General features: G+C 38.0%; 1 protein-coding gene across 7 annotated transcripts in view; it reads left to right on the plus strand.

The window, feature by feature from the left end:
- LOC137040431 (adhesion G-protein coupled receptor D2) overlaps positions 1 to 17,048 on the plus strand; it is a 91,829-nt gene that overhangs the window by 35,309 nt on the left and 39,472 nt on the right. For all 7 annotated transcript variants that reach the window (XR_010897894.1, XM_067416048.1, XM_067416046.1 and 4 more), the window contains exons 21-23: positions 629 to 670; positions 11,730 to 11,783; positions 15,737 to 15,893. Coding sequence is in view for 6 of the 7 variants with exons in the window: in XM_067416048.1 (XP_067272149.1) it covers positions 629 to 670; positions 11,730 to 11,783; positions 15,737 to 15,893 (253 nt within the window). In the remaining variant the exon portion in view is untranslated. The remainder of the gene's footprint in view (positions 1 to 628; positions 671 to 11,729; positions 11,784 to 15,736; positions 15,894 to 17,048) is intronic.

Genomic DNA, 17,048 nt, shown 5'->3' on the forward strand with positions numbered 1-17,048 from the left:
TTATTTATTTATTGATTTATTTGTATTTATTATTCAACAAAAACGTAAATACTGTCATTTATTTGAGAGAGTGTATTGAGAGTGTCATTAATTTTGTATCGCAAAACCGCAAAACTTTTTGCTAAGACATTCAGATTTTTGAGCGTGCATGTTTAAGAACACTTTTCTGGTCTTAAAACATCTAAACTTTTAATTGACTCTCACCTTTTTTGTTTATTCATCCTTTTTCTTATGCTCTCCAGACCTAAAGATGCACACCACCTCTTATACTGAATAGTCCCAATCATAGAAATAATGAAAAATGGCCATTTTTGTGGCCCTTTCTGTACATCCAAGGGCAGCCCATTCATACTTTGTTCAGAATTTTTGTCAACTTGTATTGGTTTATCTTATCTCTTTATTTTGCTTTCTTCCATACTGTCTATTAGCCTCTTGCTTGGTTGCTTTGGAGTGAAGAAAAGGTAACCTTGGGCCGAAGTTCTGAGTAGGGTTACGCATATCAGTCCACAACGTTCAGACTGGTTTCAGAAATGCTTTTCATACTGTTCTTTATTGTGAGAATTAATTTCAGGAGCTCAGACAAAAAAAGAAAAGAATCCTAACAACTTCTTTCTTTTTTCTTTTGCAGGGTCTCTTCATCTTCCTGATATATGGAGTGTACAACACTGAGGTAAGTCCGCAGTGCATCTCAAGGCTGACTGAGTGAGTGAGAGAAATGGCATGATGTTTCTGATGGGACCCCCACCCCGCCAAAGGAAGGTTAGGGGGGTGGCGGATTGAAAGCGAGACTCTTTTTTTCCCCCTTCTTCTTTTTTTTCACATTGAGCGTCCCACTGCCCTTCATGCTTGGGCTAACTTATATGCATCCAGTCCCACCATTAAACACTGACACCCGGAGTAAAGAGCCAGTCATCCCTCAACCACATTGGCCAATATTTCACTGCCTCTTTAAGTTTTTAAACTCATGGTCTTCCATTTAACATTCTGACATTAGAGCTCACCGGCGGTTCAGACACAGAGGCACAGAGAGAAGCGGATATGTATGCAGGACGGCGAGAAGATCAGGTGGAAATTTACCTGCAGAATGGCTATTACCATTTAGATGCTCTTCTGAAGAGTGGAGAACTAAACTCAACTTTTATGAATTGAGGATGAGGCAAATATGTTCTAAGTTGTCTTCTTGAAATTCAAATGTGAACAAGGCACATATGGATGACTTTAACTGTTGTCATCCAATATAAAATCTATCTGTCCGTCCATCCGTCCGTCCGTCTATTTGTTGTCTGTCTGTCATTCTGGGGAATCTCATCTTTGCATTCATATTATAATCATTAGTAATAAAAGTAACAATAAATATTTACATTATACATGTTAGAATGATAGATAATTAGTAGATAATTAAATAAATAAATACTAGGGATACCACAATAATCAATATAATATTGAACCGTTCGGTACGTCATTCACGGTTCAATACGCGCTGGTGAATTTCTTTTCTTTCTTCGTTTTTTGCATTTAATTAATTATTTCTATTTATCTCCGTTTTAAATATTTCTCTCAGTTTATTTCGGCTCTTTGCGCACTAAACGTCTGTCAAACACACGTGATTACTGGACAGTTTTACTGCGCTGATACTGTCAAACACACACAAGGTTAACATATAAACACAGTCGGTTATGTCTAAAGTGAAGGTAAAATTGCGTGCGTCTATGAGATGCGAGCAGGTCTTCAATTGACTGCAGCGTAGCCTATAGTGAACACGCATGTCCTTAAAGGGACAGTTCACCTCTAAAATTATTTTAATAATAAAAAAAAACCTTTAATACAGTAGCTTTTAATCAATGTTGTATATTGAAGGATATGTAGTTTTAATTTTAGCCTACATTTTTTCATTCAAATTCATACTTAAATGCTACTGTACATCTCTGAGCTGCCACTATAAATCTTTATATATATTTATTTTATATTATACAATACACTGGGAATGTGTACAAAGGTTTTTTTAAGTAAAGTTTTAAGTTTAAATAAGGGTTTTCAAGCCTTTTAAGTGAAATAAAGAAAGAGTATTGCAATAAATATTTTCTTCTTCACCCTTTTCTGTTCCTGTTGCCTAAGAAGAGAATACTAAAAAAAAACGAACCGAACTGAAAAACCGTGGTACGTATTGAACCGTGGACTAAATGTATTGTTGCATCCCTAATAAATACTAATAACCATTAATTTAAATAATTAGTAAATGTTATATTATAATGTATTTTAAAATGATATTATTATTATTAGGCCGTGTGTCCACCAAAGTGTTTTTTCACACCTGTCAACTGTTTTCAATGGGAGCGCCACGTTTCTAGAACCCCTGGAGCGCAAAGAGGCACTGAGGGAGTATTTCACCCTACAAACTGCTGAGCACTATGCGTTTTTGACTGGTCGCCGAGAGTTGAAGAATGTTGAATAAAACGCAGCGCTCATCATGGTCACGTTTCACCCAGCTGTCCAATCACAGTGGAGGAGGGGCGGGACAAATGCCACACCGACCAACCACCACATTCTGCTTGTACAACATCAACAGATGAAAACAAACAATAATAACGGAACAAAATTATTTAAAACAAGAGCCTGAGCAAATACTTTACATTGTATCTGCTATTTTAAATAGAATCGATACAGAAACAAACTACCTGTGAAATTAGTAACACTTCTGCGGATTTTCCTTATCATAACAAGCAAAGAGTTTCAACTGAAGAAAAAAAACACTGCCTGCCAAAACGCTCTCAAGCACTCACAGCGAGCTGTTTTCAGCAGAGCGCCCAGCATTTTCAATTGGCTAAATGTGTCTGCGCTTTGGTGGACACATGACCTTAATTATACAACAGTTCGTTCTGGTTTTCAAATCTGATTGGCTGAGAGCATGTTCCATCCGTGCGATACTCTTCCAGTATTAGCACTGGAACCGTTTCACCATTTGTATCACTGCGCTTACAACATTTCTCACAGGAAATGTCATGCTAGATTAGCAAACCAATACTTCTGTTGTCGTCTCAGGGAATGTAGTTTTTAGGTGAGAATGTACTTATTTAAACAACAAATATGCAACATGACTTGGGGAATTATATGTTGGCTCTTATGTAGATTATGTTTAAAGATGAGTATAATTAATTTTAGATCTATCAAAAATAGCAATTTTGGTCTTATTCATTTTGGTCTTATTCATTCATTGATTTGAAAAGTTAAGTTTCATAACTGAAATGTAATTGAAATCCAGTAGGCTATAACTTGCACTGATTTTGTACTTTTGACTGTTTGCTTATTTTCTATTGTACACTTTAAAAACTTTTACTATGATTTACTGATTAACTTTTTTGGGTTAAACATTTATCACTTAAAAATATTGAGTACATTTTAATGTAAATGTACAGGAAAAAATGAAGTAGATTTGACTAACTGCATTTGGTACATTAACAAATAAAATTGAGTAGAAATAATTGGGGGAAAATGTTTAAAAAAAACAATATTTATGAGTAATATAAACTTTTATAGTATGAGTAATACTAACATTTAATTTCCTAAACCTTTGTAAAATACTCCACACAACAACAGGCATATATAACATTGTCGATTGTCCTTTATTGTTGATGAATACAGCAATACAGCATATTTTATACTGTTTTAACATGTATAAAATATTGCCTACATTTAAACTCATAACAAACAAACAAACATTATAAAAAAATAAACATTTAAAAGTAATTTAAGTGTAATCAACCGATACGATTCCTTTTCCACCGTATCAGCGCTGGTTCTCGAGCCTAACATGGACTCGCACTCTGCAGGTGAACTTCAAACTGGAAGATGCTGTGACGCGCCTGACTCCATAACCTGCCCATAAACAAACAGTGCACAGTTCTGAGAACATTTTATCATACAAATTAATTATATTCATTATCTGTAGAAATTAGCAGTGTATCAATATATCATTAAGCGATATATCGCGATATAAAAACTTGACGATGGTTGATGGAAACGATATGATTTTCGATATAGAGTTGTTTTATCCAAGGCTCAACTTGCTGTCGTAGGCCTATTTATAAGGTATAATTCACCCAAACACAAACGAACAAATGAAGGCTACCACAAATGTACCACAAAATAAACTCTGTCATCATGTACTCACCATCATGTCCATTTTTAAAGTCCATTCCTCTCAAACTTAAAAGATGTAAAGAATGTCATAAAGGCATGTAAAAATAACTAATCGAGTGTCTAACCCAAATCTTCTTTAGTCTTCAAGTCTTCTGAAGAGACACAATGGCTTTATGTGATGAATATATTTAACACGACGCACATACTGTAGTAAACACGGACGTTCAATTGTTTACGTGACGCACGAAAACAACATGAGAGAGGAAACGCAGAATTAAAATTCTTGCATGAGCTAAACGTTTACAGTTTGAGAGAGGTCATTTTGACGAGCTTTCTTGCGATTAGAGCTGTGACGGATTGCATTGATCATCTGAAGTGTGCGCTGGCGGAACAGCGCTCTTTAGTGAGAGCGCAAATATTATTTAAAACGACACTCCTCAAAGTCAACGCGCAAACACCATTTAAAGCAACGCTCCTTAGTGAACGCGCAAAAATCATTTAAATAACCAGATCACATTTAGTTTTAGTGGATGATTATTCAAAGCATTTCAGATGCTTCATTCTTACACACTGCATTAATAGCGGGAGAGGCAGGGCATAGCAGGCATGGGAGGAGATACGCTGCCTACATTGAAAGAGTGAATAATATGTGAGGGGAAAAAAAATTAAGTTTAGAGTTTCAGTGACATACATTATTACATTAAAGGCTTACTTCAGCGATTAGCATATGGCTTTGTATCAGTAGAAACCCTGGAGTATATTCAAATGATTGTGCTTTCCCCCTCATATCCCCCTGAGACAACAGATTTATGCATTTTATTTCTGGAAAAATTCCTCTTATGATGCAAATTGACGATATTTGCATCATAGGAGGAATGTTTGGCCAAAGGCTAAAGACTACAGCCAGCAGAGGGAGCCATTTCCGCATGTTTTGAACCCGCACATGGGGGATGGAGATTACACTCAGAGATCAGCTCGCAGCTACAGGCACTCATTTAAACGGAGCTATGGTCAGCAATGTAAGTCTTTTAACTTCTCAAATTAATTTCTATGAAAGTTAAGCTTGCAAAGACATGAACTGAAACGCACCAGACTGAACTTGCGTTGAGTGTAGTTGCGATTACCTCAGCTCTCATCACGAGAGCTCATCAGCTCATTTATCTGACTCCTGCAGTCAGTGCTCAGTGCTGTGATACTCGCGAGGTGACTCACTCATTATATTGAACAGACACGTTCAGTTTTTAATTGTAGTGTCTTCTCCAACTCAGTCACAGTAATCAAGTTGGTGACTGAAGTACCCCTTTAATAATCTTATTACATAGAATCATACAACAACATGTATAATATTAATATATCCTGATAATATAACACAAATAATAATATTATATAATAATAAAAAAGTCCAAAAATACAACATAATTTTGCCTTAAAATATCAGGATACATATTGTATTGTGAGTTCAGTATCGAGATATATATCGAATCGTGACACGAGTTATGGGTGGGCGATATCTCGATATTTAATATTTAACTCAATATGGATTTGGACATATCGTATATATCGATATGTTGTTATATATAATTCTGATTCCGCCACTTCGCTTGTTTGCCTTCTCTGTGCTGTGCTTGCGCGCCTCCCGCCTCGTTGCTTTTGTTCCCCCTCCCCTCCCGTGTCGTCTCATTGAACACGGCGGCGTTCGCAACCAGGTGAGGATTAGTTATCACGTTTACAAGCGAGTGAGTTGTTCAAGACTCAGTTTAGAAACCATGATTTTCCTTCTAACACAACTGCTTGCTAAAATTCATAAAGAAATATTAATGTTCATCATAGTTCAAATCGCAAGTTTCACCCACAGTCAGTGATTGACACTATTGGTGTGAGATGCGGTCACAATCATGTCAGTTTATGATTTGTGTCAAACTGATCGCATGGTTTTCGGTTAAAATGTCAAAATGATCGCATATCATTTGAAAACATTAAAAAATTATTGCAATATTATTATTATTATTATTTTGTCAGCTTTATCACAGGATTATGATGAAAAGGTCTATTTATGTTTTAACCAATAGGGAAATACGAGAAATCCCGGATGTCCTGAGACACAGTGCTCTTCTTTAAGTTGTGCTGTAGCCTAAGCCTATTATATAGCCTACCTTCTGACATTCATATTTCGTTCTGTAACTGGAAAATAAGTGAATATCGGGTCATGTGTACATGATCCGCATGATGAGGCGCTCAGTCACGCTTTAGTACAGAGTGCGACATCTACTGTTTGAATTTTGATACAAATTTAACAGGAAGTGGTGTTATGACAAAATCAGTTTATTTATATCTCAGTCATGACCCCATCTTTCTGTAGAATGCTTACTGTTTACTTTAAGTGTAAAAAAGGAGTCTTTGATTCATCTTTTGAAAGCATGAAATGAATGAAAAAAGGCTATATGTATTATTTATTTTCTTTTACAGTTAAATAATTATTATTTATGACATCAGGGAGTTTTTTTTTTTTTTTAAATGTCGCAAAAGCACTTTGTTCCTACATGAACTGACTACCTTTTTGCACTTCAATAAAAAAAAAGAATTTGTGGAATTTTGCATATTTGTTTTTGCTGTAGTTTTTAGGGGGTTATTTTTCCTGTAAAGATATCGAGATATATATTGTATATCGAGATATAGCAAAATATATTGTGATATATTTTTGGCTCCATATCACCCAGCCCTAACACGAGTGTACACTCTTAGAAGAAAAGGTTCTATATAGAACCCTAAAAGGTTCTATTGGCGCTACGTAGTTGGAACCCCTAAAAGGTTCACTGCAAAAAATGCTTTTCTTACTTAGTATTTTTGTCTTGTTTCTAGTCCAAACATCTAAACATTTATTTACTAGACAAGCAAAAGTAATTGTCTTATTTTGGGAGAAAATAAAGTTTTTGCTAAGATAAGAAATGCATTTTTTCGCAGTGTTCTATATAGAACCCTTTTTAAGTGCCAAAAAGGTTCTTTCTTGTCATAGAACCCTTTTAGCATAAAAGGGTCTTTGGAGTATACTTTATAAGTATAAGTACAAGTTATATATATATAACCTTTTAAGGGTTCCTTTTAATACGTAGTGCCGATAGAACCTTTTCTTCTAAGAGTGTATCGTTACACCCCTAGTAGAAATAAAAACGTGTGTTTTATGCGAGGCATCAGGCTTTATAATCACACGTAAAGACGCAACACTCATTTAGGTAATTTACATCAAACCATGCATATCACTTCAAAACATGCAAATTATTATTATTGTATACCTCGTTCTCAAATTGTTAATGTTACCAACAAAAGCATTGCGCGACTAGTATATTTATTGTGTATTAGCATTACCTGTAGAACTTAATTTCTGTTCAATCTTTTGCTTTTGACTACAGATGAATCTCCATTTGTCAGGGATGATTGTCATTTGGACCTTTCTGGATTACAATCCGCCATCAAAATAATATGTTTAATTATTCTAGCTGCTTTAAGTAAAGGCTTTAAATGATCTGTTCCTCATATGCAATACTACTACTAGTCGAAGTCTTTCTTAATGTATACACACGTGACGTAATGATGCAAATACATGCTCGAATTACCACTCAAATCACATCACATTAATACAAGCTTACCTTTGTGAATTGGGCTATGATAAGGGGATAACTTTGAACACTGGCTGGTTATGTACTTGCCCCCAAATATTTTTTTAAGATTTAATTTCTTCTGTGATATTTACTAAGCCAATTAATTATATGTTATCGTACAAACTTTTATACATTTATAATGAAAATTATTGTTTATTTGAACATTATTGATCAATAAGTAATATTTTATATAAATAACATGCTGTATTTGGTACTGAGAAATGGTCCGTTTGCGATTGTGATTTCGGATTTAGTAAAAGTTGATTATTAAACCATAGGATGGCAGTAGGATATTAAACCATAGGATGAGTGGGTCAGTAGCAAAGACTTTTTTTATTGAAATTGACTTTTTTTTTAAGCGCTGTTAAGGGAAATACCCGTAAGGGTTAGTTCACCCAAAAATGTAATTAATTAAAAGTGAAGAATAGAATAGAGAATAGCACATTTTCTGTTTTGTGATAATTCTGATATTGTGATAAGCCATAGACGTAAAGGATGCAGGAGCAAACATTAACAGGAAAAGAAAAGGGTTAATGTTAACATTACTATTCTGAAACAAGTGCTGTTATAGCCTACATAAGCTACCATATTTTCTGTTTAACTTTTATTAGACTTCAGGTCGAAAGAAAAGTGTGTCTTTACACTGAGCACATTCTTTGCAGTCCGAGCGCGATGCACTGAAGCTTGTACCCGCTCATATTCGAGGTAAATCATTAACACCATCACCACCACTTACAATACATGTTTTATTGAACTAAATACATTACAATTGGCTAAAATGTCGCAGGTTACTTTTCTGAACAGCAGCGCTCCCGAGTCCGTGTTTTTCACACTGTTCACATGAATCGTGGCACAGTTCGGCGCACACACATACAAAATACCGGCAGTTCAAGGTAGCGTGCATCTCTTAAAGGGGCCACACTATATTCCAAATTGTGGAATATGGACCTCCTCCAGGTATGGTGTGGTACTGGTGCGCTCCCAGGTCCGCACGACCAATGGTCTTTCACATTACCAATTTTTCATACAAACTGTGCCCTGCTCTGAACTAAACTGCCAGTGTAAAAACTCGATGATACGATACCTTTCATATGTGGTCTAGTCCTCATGCCCTGTTAAGTATGGTTTCGCTAATAATAAACATACATTTGCATAAAGCATGCATATTTGTCCATAGCCATGTTGATTAGAGTATTAAAAACTTGAAACATATTAATTTGATACATTTACAACTAATACAAATGTGTGATTAAGTTGCAATTAATCATGAGTTAACTCATGACAATCATGCGATTAATCACAATTAAATATTTTAATTGACTGACAATAAAGATTTAGAATATTCATTTAATCAACTAATATTCTTTTAATAATTATCCCTTGAAATATTAGTGTAATATTTCAAATAGAACGGACCAGATTTCTTTCTTAGCACATGGATGAGTGGAGTTTTTGAAGGCCCTAGACCTCAGACCCTTTTTTCCTCCTCTCCTTTCTTCATCTCCACCCTGAGTATTGATGGAGCTCCCCTGCCTTTTGTCTACTTTTGCTTCTACCTTTTCAGTGCCTACAAAAGAGGTGTAAGGAGATGGCCCTGAGACCGAGCCCCGTATTGACACAGCAGAGACTCGCCGGTGACCCTCTCCGCATTGTAAAATAAATCATCGCCGCATTCTTGCTTAACAGGCTTTTTTAGTACGTCGGAATCTATTTTCCAACCCCCGTCTCTCCTTGACCCAGAGGTCTTCACAATTTGTGAGCAGCTCGTGTCTGCTTTACACTTTTTTCAAAGGGGGTTTTGTAAATACATAATGTAATAATCTGTGCTTTTCTTTTTTTGAGAATTTACCTTGTTCCTTTTGTGTCATTAAATGACAAGAAACAATAGCAGATTAAGTTTCACCATCTGACACCACAAAGGAAATTCTTGTATAATTGAAAAATTGAGGAAAATGATCAAAGTGTTTGTATACAAAGTCCCAGAATATTTAAAGAGCGGAAGAGAGAGGCCAAAGAGAAACGATCAACCCTGTCTGCTCTCATTTAAAGAAACACCCACTTCTCCCGGGACAAAATAATCTGTTTCACACGCCTGTACAGTTGATTATCTCGAAAGAAACATACGAGCGAGAATATGTAAAATATGTTTTTTTAAAAAGGGAGAGAAAGTGATCCCAAGAGATTCACATAACATGCCATTTATCCCCAATGTGCATGAGCCATTAGTTGACATGAGAATATTTTAGTCAAATACTTTAGATACCATGTCAATTATGTATAGTGATTTGTTGAACAGGAGATTGGTTGTAATAATAAAATATTATTTATGCCCATTATATGGTATATTGTGTAGTAGGTCATCCCACCTCAAGAACAAATTAAACTGATCTCTATGATGATTAAAAAAATATTAATATAACTGTTTTTACTTAATATTGTCATCTCTGTTTTATGACCTCTGCATTTTTCCCGTTTTTGGCAAATGTGGCCATTTGCATTGCTTTCAATGTATTTTTATATTGAACATTAGGGCTACATCACTTTTAAACCTTGAGAGGAAAACAACTAAACTGCTTTTAAGGTTAGCAACTTCAAACCAGTTCCTTCAGTTGCTGGAAATGCTCTTTCTATGATTTTACCTGGAATAAAGTGATTTGATTTCCCAGTTCTGTTCATTAAAGCTACAGCATACTTGATTTGCTGAAAAGAAAGCGTGAGAGAGGGAGAAAAGAGTGTCTGTTTGCAAATCTGACATATTACCGTCGACTCCGAGCTGTCAGAGCTTTTCTGTTCTCTTCATTAACTCTGTCGTCACAGTAATAGTGTCTATTCAAAACATGCTAGTGTGTGTATATCTGCATGGCAGCAATAATTTATGACAACAGCAGAGCCTAATGAAGTCATAAGAGCTAATGCATATTCACCAGCGAAGGGCTGGAGCTTGTGCCGGACTCGTGCTGGGAAAAGGCAGGCAGGTTTTTTTAGCGGTTGCTGACAGCCTGGCTGGAAAATAATATCTAGCTGGCCAGGAAACAGCTGGATTTGATTGTAAAATGTGAGGAATATTGTCAAACAAAAATATTTAGATTTTTTTTATGCAACTATATACACGCACACACACAAACAAAAAGGACTCCTAGTTTATACATTTTTTAACAAGTTACATTTTATATACTTTTTATTTTAATGCACAATTTTAATGTAGTTATATATTATATATAATATATTTCATACATTTGCTTTATAATATAATATAAAGTACATTAAACAAATATTTTCTCAAATTTAAAATGTAAAAATTCAAGCATGACATTTGTATTTAAGTATACAGTATATTTTACATATATTGCATTTTCATAATATTTTTTTTTACTATAATTACTTTTCAGCAGTGAATCTTCCTCTTATTAACAAACACACACACACATACAAAAAAGTAATTTTAAGTTGAGCAATTTGCCGATGCTGTGACATAATAAACATGATGCTAGATAAAAGGCTTTAAATTTGATGTGTATTTACGAGTTATCTGAGTTTATTGTACAGTGTATGTCATTCTGCATGCATCGCCCAACATCCCAGTTTGTCTCGCAGTCCAAATGTAATTTGTTCTGCAAGGGTGGTCGTTTCCTCTATCGCTTCATTTCTGCGCCCCCCTGTGCAGTGTGACAGATGAGAGGTTAAGACGCTCTCCTTACTTTGCCCACTCTACGTGTCACTTTCAGGATCCATTACGTGTGACAAACTGGAACATTTTGGTCTGCGGCACTCATTGACTTTTATGCAATGGCGGCTATTTGCTTTCTCTATTCCAAGTCCGGATTGAATTTCACCTTCCCGGAGCCAAGACTCATGCGGGCGCAAAGTGTTTTTTATTAAGTGTTTAGTATTGAGTCATGACATTTTAACCATCCACCCCCTCCTTGTTATCCACAGGTTCGAAACACAGTCAACAGAATCAAAGAAAGAAGAAAAGCCTTAAATTTCTCCGTAAGTTCTCCAAGCTAGTATGTTTTTTTGAATACCAGAGGATTTCTTTATACAGTGCAAATGTCATAATGTAGAATGTTTTTTGTGCATGTTTCGCCCTCGGCCCTGTTTCACACACCCACTCAGGCCACCTCAATCCAGCCAATGTCAAGCAGCAGCCCTGGGTTACATGTTTCTAATCCTGTGGAAGCTCGTCCCTTCACATTAAACTGTCAGGCCAGTATTTATACGCGAGGCTGCTGTTGACGGAGATCACTTAGCTTCTCCAAAGCGGTTTAAAAGTAGTTAATAGACACCCCCCCTTCGGCGCACCACCTCACCTCCACCGACACTACGAGCGGTTCCTCTATGAATGGCCACATTAACTCTCCTCCGGGCTTGTCACGGTTTATGGCCTACGGCAGTTTGTCCCGCTCGGCCCTTGCCGTGCCACCAGGTCATTGAGAACGGAATGAGACAATTTCTAAAGGCGGATTGATTTTAGAATACGGCCCCCTCCCTCTTCCCTTTGACCCCCCTGACAGGCCCGACACCGTTAAGACTGGAACTTGTAAAAAACGACTGTGGCCCCAAACGCGGGTGCCAAGCAGCAGCTGATAAATCGTAGCGGGCCGTATTAGCAGTGGGACCCTTTAGCGCTCTCTGGGCAATTTTCCAATTTTCAAAGTCCACGCGATGAGATTCGCCGGCCGCGTGTGGAGGATGGTTTCTTAGCTAATGCCGTTTTGCGTCATAAATCTAGAGGTGATATACTGTATCTCGCCGAATAGCTTTGGTGCTGGACGGGGTCCAGAATGGGATAGGAAAATGTACTCTTCTTTATTGGATTAGAGCAGTGGTCAGGGAATGTAGTGACTTCCAATATAGTAGTAATTCCGTACAGGACATACTGAAGATGGAGGGTTTTTTTTTCCTGAGGGAACCCTTATGTTTGTCTAACTCTGCTTAGTAAAACTTTAGCTAGACAACCATCTGTCTGTTTGTCTATCCATCCATCCTTCCATCCACCCACCCTCCCACCCCTCTATCCATCCATCCATCCACCCACCCATGCATCTATCCATCCATCATCCCTCCATCCACCCATGTATCTGTCGGTCCATCCATCCCTCCATCCACCCATGTATCTGTCCGTCCATCCCTCCATCCACCTGCCCACCCATCCATCCCTCCCTCTGTCCGTCCGTCCATCCGTTCATCATTCCTTCATCCATCCACCCATGCATCCCTCTATCATCCCTAATCTATCCCTCTATCATCCATCCCCCACCCATTCCTCTATTCATCCATCTATCCATCCATCTTTCCACCATCCATGCATTCATGCAAAAATCCATCCATCCCTCCATCCATGCATCCATCCATCGTCCCTCATCTATCCATCCATCCATCCATCGACCAATCCATCCATCCATCCATCTATCCACCTATGCACCCAATGCATTCAGGCATCAATCAGCCACCCATCCATCCATCCATGCATGCATCCATCCATGCATGCATCCATCCATCAATCCATCCATGCATTCACTCATCCATTCCTCCATCCATCCATCATACCTCAACCAATTCCTCCATCTATGCATCTCTCCATTCATCCACACACCTATGCACCCATGCATTCAGGCATTGATGGCCATCGCCAGCAGCCATATCACCCTGTAGCCCAAGACTGGTTTCCCACTGAAGCTAAGCAGGGCTGAGCCTGGTCAGTACCTGGATGGGAGACCAACTGGGAAAACTAGGTAGCTGCTGGTAGAGGTGTTAGTGAGTCCAGCAGGGGGCGCTCACCCTGTGGTCTGTGTGGGTCCTAACGCCCCAGTATAATGATGGGGGACACTATACTGACAAAGAGCACCATCTTTCGGATGAGACATTAAACCGAGGTCCCGACTCTCTGTGGTCGTTAAAAATCCCAGGATGTCTTTCGATAAAGATCCTGGCCAAATCCTGGCCAAATTTGCCCATTGGCCCCAGTCCATCATGGCCTCCTAATAATCCCCATATCCTGATTGGCTTCATCACTCGGTCTCCTCTCCACCAATCACAGAGTGTGTGGTGAGCGTTCTGGCACAATATGGCTGCCGTCGCATCATCCAGGTGGATGCTGCACATTGGTGGTGGTTAAGGAGATTACCCCCCTTATATGTAAAGCGCTTTGGGTGCCTAGAAAAGCGCTATATAAATGTAATGGGTTAGGGTTAGATTAAAATGAATCTAACTTAAATTATTTATTAAAAAAATAATCTAGTTAAATTATTATTATGATTATCATCCACCCATCCATCAATCCATGCATCCACCCATTCATCATCCCTACATCCATGCATCCAACCCTCCATCCATCATCGCTCCATCCATGCATCTCTTCATTCATCCATCCATCCACCTATGCACCCATGCATTCAGGCATCAATCAGCCACCCATCCATGCATACACCCATTTATCATCCTAAATCCATCCATCCACCTGCCCACCCACCCATCCATCCATCGCTACATCCATCCGTACATCCACCCATCTCTCCATCCACCCATATATCCATCCATCCCTCCATCCATGCATCCATCCATCATCCCTAATCTATCTATCCCTCCATCCATCCATCCTCCATCCATCCATCTATCCATCCACATACCAACCCACCCATTCATCCATCTATCCATCCATCTCTCCACCATTTATGCATCCATTATCCCTCATCTATCCCTCCATCCATGCATCCCTCCATCCATGCATCTCTCCATTCATCCATCCATCCATCCATCCATCCATCCATCCATCCATCCATCCATCCATCCATCAAATTTCATTTTGTGATGGTAATGGTGACTTCACACTTCAGCTTTAAAACAGGCATGTTAATATGGTAGATCAGGATTTATTTGCTCTAGACAGTCATTGAGTGTTTTTAAATGATGATGCATTGAGTCTAGTAATTATACAGGTTTCTCAAGGATCTTTCACAACTCCAGTCTGCATGAAAATAGATACTATAAATGGCAGATAATGAATATACAGCATGATATTAAAGCCCCATTTGCTGAACATGTGTAGCGGCTTATTAAACACCTCTCTCGCTTTTTCCTTGTCTCTAGTTTCCGTTCTTGTCATTCTTGTTTATTCATGAGCCAGACCATTGCTGCCAGGGCGCTTCATACCAACTGCCGTCTGACCTGTGTGACCCCACACTTGTACATACTGTGGCAGATTGCTTGAGAAAAATAAAGCTGTCAGTTGCACCGGCCAAATGAAAAACGAACGTCCTGCGATACTAGCAGGGTCTGGAGCCCTGACAGCCCTGAAATATAGATATAAATTGGAAGCAGATTAGTTTTTTGATCCTAATTCAAGTTTTGACAAGATATAGGACGGAAAAGAGAGAGATCTGTACTACATATATGTGCATTTCCTGTTGTAAAATGTTCACACGTATGATTTTAAACACTAATATAGTGCTAGGTTATGGATTATCATCTTTCTGAGAAAAAAATAAACGTCTTCAGAAGCCTTCTTAACTAGGGCTGCATGTCAAAGCCTATTATATGTTATTGTGTGATACGAGGGGGAAGACTGTGGGTTTTTATGTCAGATCTAGTTTACATTCCTGTGAAACTTCTATGGGTATTTGTTTTGCGGTGTTTCCATACATGTCTGTGTACTTTTTGGTCGTGTTTTGAGTAATGCATGACATTTTAGCTCTAAGCCTTTACTTTTTTAAATATTTAACGTTAGTTCCTGATGCTTTATCTCAATATTTCTTGAATCGGTCTAATATATTCAGATGAATAAAAAAGAAATGCAAGAAAATGATGAGGGGACTTTCACTTTGCTCTCAAATTGTGGTGCAGATAAGAATGGACAAAATATATATTAATTAGAAAAATGCAAAATAGAGACATTTTCTCTAGTGATCTCTGATGCTCTACTGATAGTAAGCTTGACTTTGCAGAACTGCGCCAGTTCCAGGCCCTCCAGTTCAGTGGGCAGTTCTCGGCCGGGCAACTCTCCAGTGCCAGGTGTTTTAGACGGGCACACGGTCACCACCAGCCACTCCAGCAGTTCCTCAACCCACAGCGACAACATCACCCAGAGTTATGACAAAACGAGTGAGTCCTTGGTTTATGTATTGATCAACCCCAAAAAAAGAAGCATCATTGTAAGGGCTGATTGGCAATCTAAGATGATGTACATGTATATTTGGGTTTGTGCATATATGTGTGTATTTTCAAATGGCAGTGTGTTTATATAAAGCAGAGCTTTAAAAATCTGTCCTAAATTATGGTGAAAGGGAAAAGTAGCGATTGGCAAAGAGGGTGAACTCTTAACATGACAGGCCTGTTCTGGGACTGTAACATTCTCCAGACCCAGAAAAATGACAGGCTTCAATCGCCTTCTCTGACCCCAACATTTCAGGACTGAATCGTAGTAATCTCAAAGGGAGTTCACATAAATGAGAGATTTCATAAAGAGAGAAGGGAGGGACTGAAGGGAAAAGAGGCATTTTATAAATAATAATATTTCAAATTGTATTATTATTACACAGCTCTCTCAATTCTGGTTGCTATTTTATGTGATGTTTGAGATAAATTTCCAAATAATACATCTTCTATATTGGCACTCCATATTTAAATCAATAATTTAAATAAAATTGTAATTAATGAATAAAAAAAATGGTATTCAAATAAAACATATATATTATTATTTTACATATTTTAACATATTATTTTGCCTTGGATTATCTTTTCTTACACAAAAACTTGAATAATTATGACTTCACCAATCAGAGGGCAGAATAACACGCATGCACTAATTCGTATTGATTGGCAGCTGGTATTAGCCAGCCCATTACTCAAGGTGAATTCACTCTGAGAGGAATGAAATGGCAGTTTTAGCCTGCGTTGTGCGCACAGACCATATGCATATGCAGAAGGGGCCGTCCCGTGCATATGAGCGATGCAACTAATCATCTTGACGAGACTCGCCCGGACTCTCGCTGTAATCGGTTGCGATGCGGGCCATGATTGAATATTTGTTTTTAATGCTGTGCAATTTTTTAAACCAGTCAGCCAGCCACGCGACTAAGCGCTAACAAGAAATGTATGTATAATGTAACCAAGAGGGAGAGAGACCCTCATACGCATATGAGCCCAACTGTGAAAGGCCTTGTGTTGTAACAAATAGGGCCAAACCCACAATAAATGCTGCCGTATGTCCTGATTGTATATAACTGATTGTTGTGTCTCTTCCATTCAAGGTCAAGT

The sequence above is a fragment of the Pseudorasbora parva genome, chromosome 14 (assembly GCF_024679245.1).
Source record: "Pseudorasbora parva isolate DD20220531a chromosome 14, ASM2467924v1, whole genome shotgun sequence".
In the NCBI taxonomy this organism is placed as follows: domain Eukaryota; kingdom Metazoa; phylum Chordata; class Actinopteri; order Cypriniformes; family Gobionidae; genus Pseudorasbora; species Pseudorasbora parva.